The following is a 16,625-nucleotide window of genomic DNA, read 5'->3' as shown; positions in this document are numbered from 1 at the left end:
CGCGTTCAGGATTAGAGGCCCTGGCATTGTTGCACTCCCAAATATAACAACGCTGTACAAAAAACTAACAAACGCTATTCGCAAATTACGCAAAATAGATTACGCGCGAGATAATAACAGGAGGCGATATTTTATTATCGGATATATATATATATAAGCATTGCGTTATATGCGTATAAAAAAAATACATGTTTGTGTTTCCGTATGCGGTCGCATCAATGTGTGTCACGTTTCCGCCGGTTTTCTGGCGAATATATATAAGTGTGGCGCAAATAGAGTGCGGATATTAAGTCTCTCTATAACAGATATATAATAAATATATAATATTTAATATAACAACACTCACAACATAATTTTATATATTTATATATATGTATATATTTATATATATATCCGGAGCTAATTTGGAGGGGGGACGTATTCCTAAAGCAATTCCCGTTTTTCTCTTTTTTTATTTTAGATAACATACGCGAGAGTTTCCGTACGCAAAGCCGTTTAACGACAAATAACGTAATACATATCTTATATATTTTGCTACATACAAAGTTAACGATAAGTTAGCGCAATTTATATGATGCAGCGATCATTTCCAATTATTTCTTCAGAGTATTTCGCTCGATTTTACCCGTCAGGTTCCTATATCTTCGATTATTGCGGACGGCTGTTTTCTCGATTTCTCTCGTATTTTTTTTTTTTTGTCCATTTCGTTTGTCGAGGGAAGTTGTACGTTTGGTTCAACGATTAAATTGTGCATTGATATAATCTGCGAGATATTCTAAGAAATCGATTATCGCAAGGTACATTCAGTTAAGCTATATATTAAGTAATACATAGACACAAGTATAATCTGATCTTTATTTTCGATAACAAATCTAGTTCTAATGAAATGTAGATCGAAAACGCAAAATTATGCAAGTGCTAAGGAAATAATTTTTAGACAATAAAGAAAAAAATCTATGTAAAGAAAAAACATGATAAATAATTATTATTAATTAATGTTACACAAAAGTAGAAATAAAAACAATAAAATATATTTGTAGATCGTTTTAAATATTTACAAAAAAAAAAAAAAAAAAAAAAAAAAAACGAAAAGTGTAAAAGTATGAAAAATAAGATATTCGTACATTAAGTTTTGCATTTCCGGTTTACTGATACATTCTACGATATTGTGTGTATGCGTAGTATAATGCACGTGCAATTTAATTCCTTTACCGAGCAACACAGATTCAAAATAAACGAAATAAATGGCATGAAAACCGCTCGATTCGTTCACGAAAAGAAATAAAAAAAAAGAGTAATCATCCGTGCGCCTCGAGACTTACAAACGCGATTTGCGAATTACATTTTGTAATTATATGATTACTATACTCTCTAAGCCCGGCGATTACTTGTTCTCTCTCAATTTCGGTTTTTACATGATTACAAAGTGTACGGCGTCATCAAGCATGATCGCGCTTAACGTTACCAAAATGGAGCCCCGGTGCTGATTATTAAACGCAGACTCTTTCCCGTTTTTTTTTCTCCTCCTTTTTTTTAGAATGTTTTATCCGACACATCGTGCATACAGGCATAAGACGATACACGGAATTTCACTGTATATACGCGCGGTTCTTCTTATTTCTCAGACCCAGGATAAAATCCAGGATATTCTCTTTCGGTTTCAGCGACATTGGTCCCTTTTTTTTTATCTTATCTTAATTCTTAATATCTTCGAGTTTCCTGCCTGACCCTCTCCAAAAACAATGATACCAAGATCGTTGAACTGAAATCAAATATGGGGATTTTAACACAGGTCTGGAGAAACAAAAAGAACTTTACGTGACAATGCGCTTTATACGTGTGACATATATATATATATATATATATATATATATATATATATATATATGCCTATACATACATACATATGTACATATGTATATATCTTTACAAATTATATATCTCTTAGAAAGGAAAAAGGTACCATCATCAATAGTCTCAAGACTCTACTCACTTAATTACTCTATATTGCAACAATGTTAATTTTCTCTTATCTCATTTTTTCTTATATTATAATTTATATTATTTTTTGTTAACGCATTATATATATATATATATATATATATGTATATATATATAAACTTAGATATTAACATCAAATTTGCACGCATTTGCGACTGCCGCTTCAATTCTTCGTCCCGAAGAACGGAACGATATATCTATTTTTTTTCAAGCACGCTCAGTCTCTCCAACAAATGTAATACAAGTTCTCTGTATTCTAAATAGAATATAACGCAGGTAAATGCAGATGATTCAAGAAAATAGCGATAACCTGCATAACAACAGTTCTTTGTGTGCATTAAACGATTGACTAGTCATTACAAAAGAATCTCACGACGAATAGTACATCGTGAACTATCGTCGAAATATCAAGCAAAATAAATAGTATATTTCAGCAACGATAGTTCTTCCTCGAAAGTACAAGTATTAACTACTAAAAAAGAAAGTACATAAAAAAAGAATGTACATAAATTCCATCAATTAATGTACAAATCTTAATGGCGAGTTTGTCGATTCGTGTAGAATTCATTAATAAACAAAGCTCGCAAAAAGTACATTCATACATAAGTAAAAATACAACTCATCCCAACGGGAAAGTTAGATGCGTTTAACAAATTACCGATCTATAATCCGTAACAAGCAAACGTTTCGATAAATCTTTGAATAAAAATTCACACGCGCAACTTGGGGAAATACTGTATAAATTAAAGCACTTAATACATCTTGTACACTGTCGCGAAAATTAATAGAAGAATGCGACGCCGCGAAGAAAGAAAAATCAAGTAAAAATTAAGTAAAAAAAAAACTTAACGAAAGAAGTACATTGTTATAAACTCGTTCGCTCTAGCGCTTCTCTCGATGATCGTCGAGGACGACAAGTTAGGATACCGTCTAACTTGAACTTTAGAAATCACTGCATCGCTCGTACGGGCAACAATTCCATTTATCGAGGTGTTCTCGAGGGAGCTTATCACAAGATTCACTGAGATCCGAGGGGAATTTTTGACGTTACGTCGATTTCGTCGAATCGATGTGCTGAGGACGGCAATTGTTCTTTCGTCGAGAAATCCGTTCAGCGATCATCGAGATTCGCGTGTGATATCGCGAGTCCATAAATTGCTAATTAATTTGATAATAAATTAGTAGTCGAGACGAGGGAACGCGGCGCGCCAAAAAGTGGACATCCGATGCATTTGCAGCCGATTATATCTAAGTTCAAGGAGAGGAGAGTCTCATCTCCACGCCCGCAAGATATCTGCTTTTATGAGTTTTGATACATATACACATCGTAATCCTAGACACTAGTAACAATACGTAGGTACACGGTATAGCTGTAATTTTTTTTTTTTTTCGAAATAACGCACGAGACCGTCTTTAATGTTTTTTTTTCTCTTTTTAAAGCGTAGGCCGGACTAACCCGTCTCTTTCTCTCTCTCTTCCTTCCTCTGGAATTTGATTCATCCTCCCGTCAATTTGAATCTTCAAAAAAGCCGACTTATTCTGTAAATCTCCGTTTTGACTAGATTTATAGAGTAAATGCACATACGTCAACGAAGCTTCGAGCGCTACCTCTCGATTCCTCATTCACCAAAAGCGTTCTCTTTTATCATAGATATACTCTTCGAAGCGAGTTTTTCAATCGACATTAATTGTCCCGATAACGCTCGCGTGTCTCTCCACATTCGTGACGTCGTCAAACATGATTAGAGATCAACAATCATGGATCGTCTTGCGTCTTCATCAGGTACCTTTACATCGAGACGGTTTTCTATCGCGTCGACGGGCCGAATGAAATAGATATAAATATTAGATAAGTCACGGGACAAGAAAAAAAAAAAACGCCGACAGACATAAGCGAACGAGTAACGCTAATTGATAAATTCCCGATTACGTCGTCGAACCGGATCACGGGGGGGCGATCCTGTGAATCAACATTACACGCGAAGATGTATACGGAAAAAAAAAGTATCGACACGGTCTCGATCGGACGGTCAATACCTGTTACGCTTAGAACACTATAATTTGCTGGTCGATAATTATTGCTGTACAAGCGAAAGCTGTTGGAACGATCAGCCACAACGTTCGCCCCGATGTGACCATTGTTGTTGTTGTTGTTGTTGATAATGATGATGATGATGATGATGATGATGATCACGATGATGATGATGATGACACGCGAAAGCGACGAGCATTGTGTGTCTTGCACTTCAAGTATATATTATACATATATATATATATGTAAGAGCTCTTCATGTGTACCGTCAACGTCGCGCGCGTGCTTCTTACGTCTTATAGGAATCTAAAAATTGTGCAACAAATGCTCGACGTATGGCCACGAAAGTCCCTTTTCCTGGACACCCCCGATTGTCCTTGAACGAGATGCACAAGAAACCCGCGCTTCGAGTCCTGCACAGGCTCGAAGCGCGCGCTGGCATTTACAGGCTCGCGCGGTATCCGGGAAATGAGGACGTCCCTCCCATTCCTCCACGTGTATGCGTGTTCCTTCTTACTCGCGGGTCTAAGATCTAGGAAGGACATAAAAATGTACGGTTACACAACAACGACGATATATCACGACACCGAGTCGGTGCGTGTCGTCGCCGACGAGCCGCGTTACCACCAGGGAGTGGGTGGAGATGGGCTACAAACTTGGAGCTGGGAGTCGCGCCCATAATGCGGCTCGTCGACGAAGGCACGCACCAAAGAGATTCCCGCTAATAACTCGCACGATTTTGACGCTGCTGTCGATTTCTGCGCTCTCGCTTCACAATTACTACGTTTAAACACTAAGTTTGTTTTTTTTTTTGCTTACTTATCGTTATGTCTCTATAATTCTACCTATGCGTTATTAGAATCATCAATGGCAACTCTCTCGCATTCGCGCCAAAGATTCAAGACCGTAGTTTTCGAAAAGTGGGGCTTGACAATTTGCGGTTCGTCCTCTCGCGTGTATTGAAAACGCGTGAGTTTGTTGAATCTTTGGCGCAAATTGGACGATGCACACTTCGACGCACACTGAAGTCTGAACGTATCGTGTTGTATCTGTCGCATGTTCATTCCTCTTTGTCCTCGCCATCCTTGATCGAAATTATGCCGACTCGAGAGGACGAAGACGATTTACTGATACATAACTACAACGTCAACGTGCCACGTGCTTAAAAGTCACTAACAAAATATTACTATTACCCACTCTTATATCTAAAGAGTTTTCAGCTTACTATGTAGATTAAGTACACGAGTTCAAGCCTGTTCAAAGATACCTATCTAGAGACAACACATTTAAGGATCGCGAAAGGTGCATCAAAATCGCTAGATGGACTTGTTGCTTTTGCTCGGCATTTTTAGTAAATTTGATATTTTTCTCTATGTATAATACATTCTCTCTCTCTCTCTTTTTCTTTTGCTAAGGTGTATTATATTCATGGCTATATATATATACTATATGCACCCCACACGCCTTTTCAAAATCGTAAGAGGCGCCGAGAATCGCAAGTGTGCAAATTTATATATATGCTCGCCGCGAGAGTTTGTTCCTTTCTGCCGTCTTTTAGTGTTATGAATCGCCTCCTCTCGCTTACCTTCATGCCTTACTAAAATAAATTAGATTTCTATATGTATACGTATATGTGCATATATATATGCATACATACATACATACATACATACATACATATTTATATATATATATATATATATATATATATATATATATGCACATACACATACATATGGATATAATCTATATTTGTATGTACTTTGGAGACCACCAGTGGACTCTCTTTCAATCTATAATGCTCAAGTTCTACTCAAGTATGAAATGACGCGCGCTCGCCCGATTTAGATCGTATCCTGCTCGATCTCTATCACGCGAGCGCGATTATTCTTTTTTTTTCTTCTTTTTTACCTAGATCCTATCGGAGAAGCGCTGCGAGATGCTCCTCTGTGTGTATGTATGTGTATGTGTAAAGCTCGACGAAAACTTTCGACCTCGTTCGATTGGCGCTGGACAACAGCCAAACGAAACGAAAAGCCGATTTTTCGATTCTCTCTACGCTGGATCTATCCTAATGCATAGATTCTTATACACATAAACTCGTCGTTTATAAATGTTGGAATTACTTAAAACTTAAGCCCAGCTTATGTTCAGTCTTCGTCGTAGCGTTAATCCGTCGAAAATCCTACGTTTTTAAGAACTAAACTCGACTTATTTTTTAAGTAATATTCAGTTAAATTTAAATTTTTCCCATGGACATTATTCTCTCGCTCGTATTACGACAATGTTATTTTCTCGTAATAGAAATTTTCAAACAATAAAATACGTTATAAGTGCCAAGCCGTTATGTAAGTATAAATTCGATTTGTACATCTACTTAACGTAATCTTAAACATTATCAGATCAAAACTCAGTTGTGTTTGTAATATTTGAAAAATATTTTCAATATTTTCAATTTCACTCTATACGCGCAATTGTCACCGACAAAATCATCCGATAAATTCATTAATAAGAAATCTTTCAACAAAAAAAAAAAAAAAAAAAAAAAAAAAAAAAAAAAAAAAATATATATATATATATATATATATATATATATAGAAATTAAAATAATTACAAAAAAAACAAAGTATTAAAAAGCCGGCAAAGACCGGTATTTCTCCTCTTTCAAATTTGTTCAATCTCCTATTTTATATAAATCTATACGAAATTGGAATCTCATTGCGCGTTTCTAGTAACATTAAATATAATTTAAGTATGTATCACTTTAAAAAGTGAATTGGTTGATCGCCCAGCGATCGTCCGTACCATTTTGTACGAGAGCCTATCTTTTTTCTTTCATTTGTACCGCGCCACAATGAACAGTAATTGCGTTTCCCAGCAATTTGTTTTCATACAGTCGTAAAATCCTCTCGATTACTGCTTCTACTTCCGGTAACACTGACTCTCTAGTGCTCATCGCAAAAATGATAGTAAAAAATTTGCAATTTCTGCCAATCTCGCACAATATGCCTTAATAAAATACGCCCTTCTAGCATTCGTACCGAATCAATTCGTCGCGCTCCTGCAACGGTGAAAAAATATCTCCGCAAAAACGCAAATTCTCAAGAAAATGAAACTCTGATATTCTCTTGATGGCTTGGCTAACATTTCCGAATTCTCAGTATTTCGGATCGCCACCAATGTGCTTCAATTAGTCGAAGACTTCCATCCCCGTAGTGAACAGACGTATCATCTCCATCAGACTAATTGGCCAAAGGAGACCTCGAGCAGCTTCAAAACGCCGATTTCCAACTTTGCGTTGTTTAGCGCATCCGCCACCTTGTTAAGCGGGAAGTATTAGGACGATATTAATTTTTCGGTTCCACATCCTCCACAGTGATTTATCATCTCTTATTGCGCTGCAAACCTGGCTGGATTAAAGTCCTTGTTGACCATGGAAAAACCGCGAAATTCCTCTTGATTGATGTAGCTCACTTCCTCCGCATCTTCCGGCGTCAATACAGGATCCTCCTTCGTGAATTCCGTATCAAAGTTCATAGCGTCTTTCTCATTTTTCTGAAAATTTCGATCGAATTACATAGAATAATCACTTTATTGTTTACTTATATAAAAATTAATACAAAAGCGAAATGCATAAAACTCACAATTTTAGGTCTAATTGGTGGTTTCACTCTGCGCGCTTCAAGCGCTTCCCAATCCATGTGTTGGAAAAATGGATGGACCTTTATGGCATTTTCGCCACCATTGGCTACGACACAACCTAATCGCTTGGCAGGATTTTTAGTCATGAAACCTTTCAAAATAGACACGGCCTCCTTGGAAATCCATATCGGATATAATACATCATCTCGTAAAATCGATTCAAAGAGTTCATCCTCATTATCGGCTTCGAACGGTGGCTGTCCAGCCATCATCTCATACATCAAAACACCGAGAGCCCACCAATCGACGCTGGCACCATATTGCAATTCCTGCAGTATCTCGGGAGCTATATAATCAGGCGTGCCGCAAAATGTCGATGTGGTCGTTTGTCCTTCGATTATATTTTCTTTACACATTCCAAAGTCCGCCAGTTTACAATGTCCTTCCGAATCAAGCAGTATATTATCCAGTTTTAGATCGCGATATATAACGTGATTTTTATGGAGAAACTGAAGGGCGAGTGTCACTTCCGCCGCGTAGAAGCGTGCCCTTGCTTCGTCAAACTTTCGAGCCTTCTGAATATGGAACATGAGATCACCTGAAACAGATTAGAAAACACAATAATATAATATTAGATGCGAGTAGAAAAACCTGTTGTTTTTTATATATTTTTATTTTATATATTTTTATATATATTTTTATATATTTTATTAAAGCGAAATATACGACTTGTACCTCCATTTACGTATTCCATAACAAAGAAGAGTCGGTCAGTCGTTTGGAAGCAACTGTGGATGGCTGTTAGAAAAGGATGCTTAGCCGCTAATGCCAAGATTCTTTTCTCTGTCATTGTGCAGTCCACATCATCATCTTGAATAATGACGTCTTTCCTCAAAATTTTCACGGCATAAATCTCGTCGGGATTAGTTTTTCGTTCCACTAGCATCACTTTACCGAAACTGCCTTTACCGAGGACCTTGATAAAATTAAAATCGTGTATACCGAATTTTCTTGGTTCACTGCCATTAACAGGCACTGCGTTTTCATTGGCATTAATTGGTGTTTCCGCTCCTTTCGCTTGTAAAATGTCCGTTGCATCCGTAACTGTGACTGTAGGTGTTGGCGGACACGCAGATACTCTGTAATTGATTTTCGGAGTTTTGACTTGCTTGTCTGCAGAAATGTTCATCGTTTTCAGAATATCAGCCATAGCTTTAGTATTGATACCGCAACTGTTTGGTACATTCTTCTGACACCGTTTATGAACGTTCATGTTACAAGCTGTATAAAAAATATGATACGGTTTAATAAGTTAATTAAGTTAAATTAAGTTTTAAATTAATAAGTTTAATCAAGTTTCTTTCTTCAAAAAAAGAATTTTTGAAATATAAATTATTGTGCTTAAATTACCTTCGCATTGTAAACCTTGCTTGAATAAACCATACAATAGGGATCCACAATGGTCACAAAATGTAAATCTCTTGTAATTATGAACAACAAAGCGATGTGGCATGTCTATGCTGAATCGCGGGCTTTCTGTGTCTTGATTCGACTGTAATCCAGTTCCCTTATCCTAAGTGAATAATTTGAAGAAAAAAAAAACAGAAAAAACAAACTAATATAATAAAAGAAAGAAATCGATAAGATCTAATAAAATTAATCGTATTTGATATAAAAAAATTTGATATAAAAAATCTTACATATGTATATATAACATTTAGCTATTAAAATTATCAATAAGTAACTAATTGAAAAGTGTAAACATAATATATATAATCTCAATAATAACAATGCACAAAAAATTGCTGATAATAGTTTTATCTTATGTCACATCATTTTAAAGAATACTAATGAACCTACCTCATCTCTCATTCCTGGACATTTGGTTATCACCAATTTGTGACATCTTTTGTGAACTACACAAGTGCATACTGAAACAGTATTACAACAAATATCTCCTTGTAGAAATATTCATCTCTGAAATGTAACTCTAAATATTGCACGTCTAAAGCTGGTTACATGCGTGATTAAAAAATTATTTATATTTAATATCGCATAATAAGCATAGAAATAAAATCATAATTTATTTAATATTACCTCAGAATGGGCAAAAGCTGCAGTATCGAAAATGGTTATTGAGCTCTAAAATGGCGTAGATAATTAGGGAATTTTTATCAAAGAACATGCAAGAAACTAAACAAATTCCCATTTTGCCACAAATTTATATACTAGCAATAGAGTAGATAATTCATAGAAAAAAATAATTCACAGAAGAAACCTCATATAATCATTCCATTAAAAATCAGTATCAAAATCTTTATGTAATAATAGTCGATAAATAAATTGAAAAAATTTTATCACAAAACAGATTAATCCCTAGCCGAGGTCATAAGTACATATCCGTAATAAACTGAAAGTGTATGAAGAAGGCGACTGTAGAGCTGCAGTGATTGTAAAAATAAAACATTAAAAAAAAAATAAAAGCTGCATTAAAGTCAATCGATTAAGAACTTTAATTGTCGTGATTTTTCTCATTGTAAAACTAATCAACACATATTCTTAACTGCGCTACATTCATACATAATAGTGCAGCACAAGCAGATACATAATTATAATCTGTTAATAACAGTGTATGTGTCTTCTCACCTTGACACTGATAGCCCTGCTTGCCCAAGCCCCTGAAATACAACAGACAAAACACGTCACATTGTATCCTTATTATACCCCTTTTAAGACACATAGGTTTGCCTTCTTCAACCATATTTAGTCATCATTTACAATAGACTCCTGATAAAAAGGGTTTGTGCCATTGATTAAAAAAGAATATTAAATAAACTCATAGTTGGTATGTATCTTCCCTAATTTTATTCCAATTAGTTGTTATTAAAAAATATTGCCAATTGAAACAGCTTATATTGCATAAATGCTCCAGCACCTCGGTACCTTTAGATGGATTTAGCGGATTATATCATAAGGCATGTGCTCTTGTAATAAAACCCAAGCATGCAATCTGTCCAAAGAGGAAAAATTTGTTCCCATGTATAATGTTTGAAATACACCCTGAATGTAGCAATACCACAAGCTCTGCTTTTATTATCTACATTTGTGTGCATATTTTGAATTTTAAAATAGTTGTTTATAATAATTTAATCCTTTGAGCTAAACCATCGTTAACCATACTTGTAAATTAATAAAGATAATATTCCCTCTTGTAATTATTAAAGTAGATTACAAGAAAGGACCCAAAAAATCCCTAATCGTGCAACTCTTTGTTTACATAATCAATATATTTATATGCATTATCAATTTTGAAAAAGGCTACAATATTCTTTATAACCATGAATAGAATATACACCACTTCAAGCATGCTCCCATTTACCAAATATTTCGTAATAGTACACACTCGGCTCTCGAAGATAGTATCGAGAAGTACTTGCGCGTAAAACCTTAAGCAACGAGAAGCAATGGTACGCACATAAGCATACATACCATATGAATTCACGGCAGTGCGAACAGAATGTTGGTTGCCTGAGAAAGGTAGCCATGAATTTGTGCCCGTTCACTTGATGAATCCTTCGTCGCATCGCACCCCTCCGACGATAAAAGCCCTGTCTTTCCTTAAATTCTCGGCGCGGTTCCTTGCTGGTGCTGATACTGCTGATGCTTCTACCACTAATACTTTCTCCATCGCCTCCTGTGCTGCAACTCGACTGCCGATCTAAAATATTAAATCAAAGTATATCGAGGTTCACGTGCACTTGTCAAATATTGTAAAATATTTTTCCTTACCTTGATCATTCCATTGCAAATCTATTTTCACTCTCAGTTTTCCTTGAGGTTCCAAGTCAACCTGTAATTTTTATTTATATTGTTATTAATATATACATATATGTGTGTCAATACATGTATATGTAATATTTATATATAATATTTAAATAAATATTATTTATTTAAATATGTGATGTTTCAATTTTTAAAACTTGTCACATACATATCAATGTACAAACTTGATAAGCAAAATACTTTCTAAGATGAGAAAAATATCTTCTTTTACAGACTATTTATATCAAGGAAAATGTGACATAATTTCAAAACGGAATAAGAATAAATAAGAATAAATTATAAAACACAAGAGATACAAATACAAAGTTTAAATATTAATTGTAATCTAATCTGTCTCCACTTATATACAGCATTCAAAGTATACAGACTTGGATATTATTCGTCTCAATTAGTCACAACGATGATAGACTCGAGAATAAAGAAGAAAACCAACTCGCAATCCCGACACCATTGTATATTTATACATTCCACCTGACTTAAGTTCAGCGAAAGATCAAAGGGACAGATCCGCGACTAACCCAGAAGTCGGTGGTCTTGCCGTTCCGATTGACGAGCTCCTCGAACGGGATGCTGCAATTGGCAACGAAGTAATCTGGCGGCAGTGCCGCGTCGTGGAAGACGGTGAGGCCCAGCATGACCGCGTCCTGCACCTCGTAGGTGAAGGACTCGTTCCACACCGGGTCGAAGGTCTTTGGCTTCGTGGACGAGCGATCCAGGTGGTTCTCGTCGACGTCCAGCTGCACGTAAGGATCGAGTATAGGCTCATCCTGCCAGAACTTGCGCTGCTTGTCGGTCGCGCGAAGCCCCACCGCCTCGCAGATCTCGATCCTGATCGTGCCCGTAAACATCGCGATCCGTCTTGACGCGACGAGTGACAGGACAGGACGGGAAGTGAAGACGCGGCGCTCTGTCCAATCGACGGACTGTCACGCCTGACGAGCCGATGACACTTTGGCGCGAACAGGTTATCCGGAATCAATCTCGCGGACGATATCCGAGACTGCCAATCCGACCAACTGTTCAACAACAGGGGGAGTCTGGGATTCCGTTGTCGCGGGTGCAGGGATACGATCGTCCCTCTCTCTCTTTGACCGAAGAAATACGCTATCCGTCTCGTTCTCGCTCCTCTCGTGCCTCCTTTTCTCTCCTCACGCTTCACCTGTCCCTTTATCGTTCCTTCTCCTCTCTCCTTCTTCCACTCCCTCTATCCACTCTCCTTCTCCCCTTCTCTCTCTCTCTCTCTCTTCGAGCCTCTACCTCCTTCTCCTCCGCCCTTTCCAGTACCTCCTGCCACGAGCACCGACGAGAACACTGTGCAGTTATAAACACTTCGCCTGGCGCTTGACGTGCGCGCACAGGAACCCGCGCGCCGATGTTGCGGATCGCGACACGATGACGGGATGACGGCGCGATGACAGCGTCCGCGACGATGCGGCGACGACCGCGAGGCGCGAGTACGAGGCCTGCCCTCGTCCCCTCGCTGTCCTCCTGACACCCATCGGGCTCTCTCTCCTCGCGCGCGCTCTTCGATCTCCCTCTCCCTCTCTCTCTCTTACTCTCGCTACGAGTTTAAGGCGACGACCCGCTTGTACCGTCCCCGCGACTTCTCGGCGACGCGCACCACGTTCTTCGCAGGATCAGCGATCGCGAGACGAGCGTGACGTATCCATGTATGTTCTCTCTCTTCTCTTGGGGCAAGAGCGACGCCAGGAACGACTGGATCCTCCGCGCGCACCGACCGACCCGTACGGACCTGTCCGAGAACCGCTCGATTGGTCGTTCGCGCTCCGCGCAAACCACGACTCGACCCGATCAACGTCGACCGCGCCTCGGCCGTCTTCGGGCGTTTCCGAGTCGCGCACGAGTCTGTTCGTCTTTCGGCCGCGCGCTCCTCGCTTTCTCTCTCTCTCTCTCTCTGCGGCCTCCTGCAGGTTTTTTCCGAAAGAAACAGGAAATTTATATATCTCTGTTTCATCTTGAAAGTATAATTGATATAAGCGGACTTGTAATAAGTGTGTAAAAATTAAATATGATAATTAGATACGATATGATAATTATATATGTATTTAATTATGTTACGTACTCGCACGTTGCGTCTTATGAATTGGACATTAAGCTGGATTTATACAGTGTATCTTAAAAAGCTCCCATTTTTCCCCCAAGATTCATTAAATAATTAATCAGATTTAAGTATTAAAAAGATTTCTGGAAAGATGAATTGTTTAAAAATTAACACGAAAGTTTATTTTTTTCTTATTCAAATCTTCATATGTTGATAATGAGGAAGTTTGTCTTTTTATTGGCGCGATTTTATTCATTAATTACTGCTTTATTAAGCATTATGGGAAAAAGTGGTTCAGGACTTCTCGGTTTGTAATCAGGAATAACGCTATTTGCTTAGGGAGCTTTTTAAGATACACCCTGTATACCTATCTTTTCACGCGATAAAATTCAATGTTATTATATTATTATATGAAAAGATAAATTTATGAGTCGTAATAAAAAAATCGAAATATTAGAAACATGATAATATAATAAATATTATATATAAATGCTATTGAATATAATATAAATTGATATAAAAGAATATACATCTTATATAGCGAATTTATTTGACCAATAAGATGTTACCATATTATTCGGCAAAATTTATAAATTTATATATTAAATAATATTATATTATAGATTCCTTTATTTTTAGAAAATTAAATAAAGAATGTAAATTTTTATCATCTATTTATACTTGCGAAAATTATATAATTTGCGATTTATCTATCTTTAATGTTATTCATGATTCAAAAAGGAAATTTCCTCGGATTAATTGTTTAGGAAGTTTTTATTTACTTTTATTTATAATTTTATGACATTTTCTATATATTTCAAAGATTGAAAAATGCGAAAAGTTTCAAGATTATATTTCTGTTTGGAGAGAGGGGAGGTATTTTTCAATTTTATCTACTTTAATAAAATCGAGTAAATGAGAATATCCAGTGGAGAGCTTGTTCTTGAAAAAACAGGAGAGAGATTCGATCTTTATTCGTCTATATAAATAATCGAACACAATATAAATCTAATATTTACATCCGCGCGACGTATTAACGCAGTGATATCCTAGTATTCGTGATTTGCAAGGCCGGGATATCCTTACGTTAGTGACTTCCACATCGACGAGACGATGAAAACTGGCGAGAATGATGAAATGGTTCCTAAAAACAGTCTAGTTTCTCGACGATCGACTCGCAAATATTTATCGTCCATCGGCAAACTCATCGTTCGCGGATAAAAGTATTATTGATTTCAAAAATTGTTATTTTATATGCATTTCATTTTAGAAGAGATGTGATATTCTGAGCCACTTTATATCAAAATGGTTGAATAAATATATAAACATTTATAACGAATAATATCGAGATAGGAGTACATGTATGTATATAATACACATATTTTTTGCATGTTAAATAGAAATAGATTAATATTAAATCTCTGCAAAAATGCCATGCAGTGCATTCGGTAGATCGTCGAGTCCATAGACTATAATTTCGTATGGACAATAAATTATAGTACGAAATGACAGTGGAATATACATGACGCGGCTTTGACTATATATGTATTATACCGTGTACGACAGTGATTCGGGTCTCATGCTATTATTATTAATTCTTGAGTTTCTGTCTGTCACATACATCTTTCTCTTTCTCTCTCTCTGTCTAAATATATTATTATAATCGATAAGAAACAATCTCTCTCATGTAATATATTACAATATATATCTCATGCAATATATTGTAATATATTGCATGTGTATATATGTCAGAGAGATAGTTAATATGCATATGATTGCATATTTTATTTTTGTATTCGATTACATAAAAAATTTGACAGAGACAGAGCAGCTCAACGAAGCTGATTAATTGACTGATTAAAAATAAATCGCGATTACCGCGCAACTACTTGGAAGAGCTAAGTTAACGCGCGTGTTTCAAAGGATTTAGATTGTGACAACCCTGCACCTGTGTATGATACACTTGTTATAAATTGACTTTTTTTTCAGGACCTCTCGGAGACAGAAATTTAAGAATCACTACCGCACAAGGTGGAAACGATCCATATGAAAAGAGCATGAAATCGCTTTATCCTTCAACAATGGTGTCTGATGTATGAATATCCTTTAGCATCTGCTGTGCCGCAGCTTCCTTCTCCTTTTCATCCTGTTCTGTTCCCGATATTACATAAACCGGTTGTTGGCTGTAAGCGAGAAAGTGTTGATCCACGGGCAGCATCTTGGTAGGATCCTTCATTTTCATCTGCAAGACAGATTCCCTTTATTCAGCTGATATTTTGCATCATTTCGAATGTTAAATACGGTCCACTTCCGAAACGAAATTAGACTAGAATTACCACATTCAAGATATGAATATAGATTCAGTGTAATCTCGATAAAATTTCACGAGCGAAGTACCTTTTTACGATATAGCATCAGCAGAATGACGAGGCTGCTAATAATAAAGGCGCTTCCTGCCGCGAGCACCAGCGTGGCCGTTTGATAGACCGGCGTTTCCACTTGCGTGAGGATCTCGCGCTGCTCCAGTGCAACCATCCGACTCTGCGTCGCCACGGAAGTGGACCGATGCGTGAAGCGCGAGGTTGTCGCATCCGCGTACGAGCCCAGCATGGACAATTGCTGGATTCGCGTGAGTTCCTCCAGATGGAACGCCACGTCTACTTTATTCGCGCCGACAATCTCGAAGCTTAGGATCGCCGAGTCTTGATTGATCTCCACTCGTACGGCCTTCCGGAGCATCGCGCCGAGCTCGTGTAGAAGATCCTCGGCCTTCTCGGCGAATCGCGCCTCATCCGCGGCGAGGAACCGACCAGGGAAACGTAATGTCACCTCGACAGCTTCGACCGGTGTAGGGACTAAAATAAATTTATAATTAGTATAATTAATATGATGATTAAAGGTCGCACACATCGGTGTTTGAGAATTGGATTTTATTGGAATTTATATTTTATAAACTATATTTTTAATCTATTCTATTCATATTTTTTATTTGATTTTTTTTCATATTTTTTATTTTATATTTTTAAAGAGAGAGAGAGAGAAGGA

The 16,625-nt window shown here is 37.1% G+C and overlaps 2 protein-coding genes across 6 annotated transcripts in view; both read right to left on the bottom strand.

Moving 5' to 3' along the window:
* Positions 1-6,675: 6,675 nt before the first annotated feature.
* On the bottom strand, positions 6,676-13,302 carry LOC105252927 (calcium-independent protein kinase C). 3 transcript variants are annotated; one of them, XM_011260596.3, is made up of 10 exons: positions 12,037-12,366; positions 11,465-11,525; positions 11,165-11,393; positions 10,322-10,353; positions 9,536-9,606; positions 9,086-9,248; positions 8,411-8,956; positions 7,678-8,273; positions 7,440-7,588; positions 6,676-7,351 (listed from the first exon to the last, which is right to left on the bottom strand). In XM_011260596.3, exons 1-10 carry the CDS (start codon positions 12,364-12,366, stop codon positions 7,336-7,338), a joined length of 2,193 nt encoding a protein of 730 aa, XP_011258898.1. In that variant the 3' UTR covers positions 6,676-7,335. The 3 variants fall into 3 exon arrangements, with proteins under 3 accessions (XP_011258898.1, XP_011258899.1, XP_025262088.1); XM_011260597.3 differs by having other exon boundaries at positions 6,676-7,588; positions 9,086-9,227; positions 12,037-13,302; XM_025406303.1 differs by lacking the exons at positions 10,322-10,353; positions 11,465-11,525; positions 12,037-12,366 and having other exon boundaries at positions 6,676-7,588; positions 11,165-11,251.
* Positions 13,303-14,504: 1,202 nt separating this feature from the next.
* Positions 14,505-16,625, bottom strand: part of LOC105252928 (balbiani ring protein 3) — a 28,131-nt gene continuing 26,010 nt past the window's right edge. For 2 of the 3 annotated variants that reach the window (XM_020028063.2, XM_011260599.3), the window contains 2 exons: positions 15,978-16,435; positions 14,505-15,822 (listed from right to left, as the gene is read on the bottom strand). In XM_020028063.2, coding sequence (XP_019883622.2) covers positions 15,649-15,822; positions 15,978-16,435 — 632 coding nt within the window. In that variant the 3' untranslated portion in view covers positions 14,505-15,648. Of the gene's footprint in view, positions 15,823-15,962; positions 16,436-16,625 lie in introns of those variants that run through there. The other variant, XM_025406302.1, reaches the window with a different exon arrangement.

Source organism: Camponotus floridanus, unplaced genomic scaffold (assembly GCF_003227725.1).
Source record: "Camponotus floridanus strain SB8 unplaced genomic scaffold, Cflo_v7.5 scaffold14, whole genome shotgun sequence".
Lineage (NCBI taxonomy): Eukaryota > Metazoa > Arthropoda > Insecta > Hymenoptera > Formicidae > Camponotus > Camponotus floridanus.
This window is presented reverse-complemented; position numbering and strand designations above follow the sequence as displayed.

Excerpts from the sequence above, each read along its gene's own strand:
- LOC105252927 (XM_011260596.3), bottom strand. The coding sequence starts at position 12,366 with ATGTTTACGGGCACGATCAGGATCGAGATCTGCGAGGCGGTGGGGCTT. Across the intron at positions 11,394-11,464 it reads TTTGCAATGGAATGATCAAG|ATCGGCAGTCGAGTTGCAGC; the intron begins GTAAGGAAAAAT and ends TTAATATTTTAG. Across the intron at positions 7,589-7,677 it reads CACCAATTAGACCTAAAATT|AAAAATGAGAAAGACGCTAT; the intron begins GTGAGTTTTATG and ends CGAAATTTTCAG.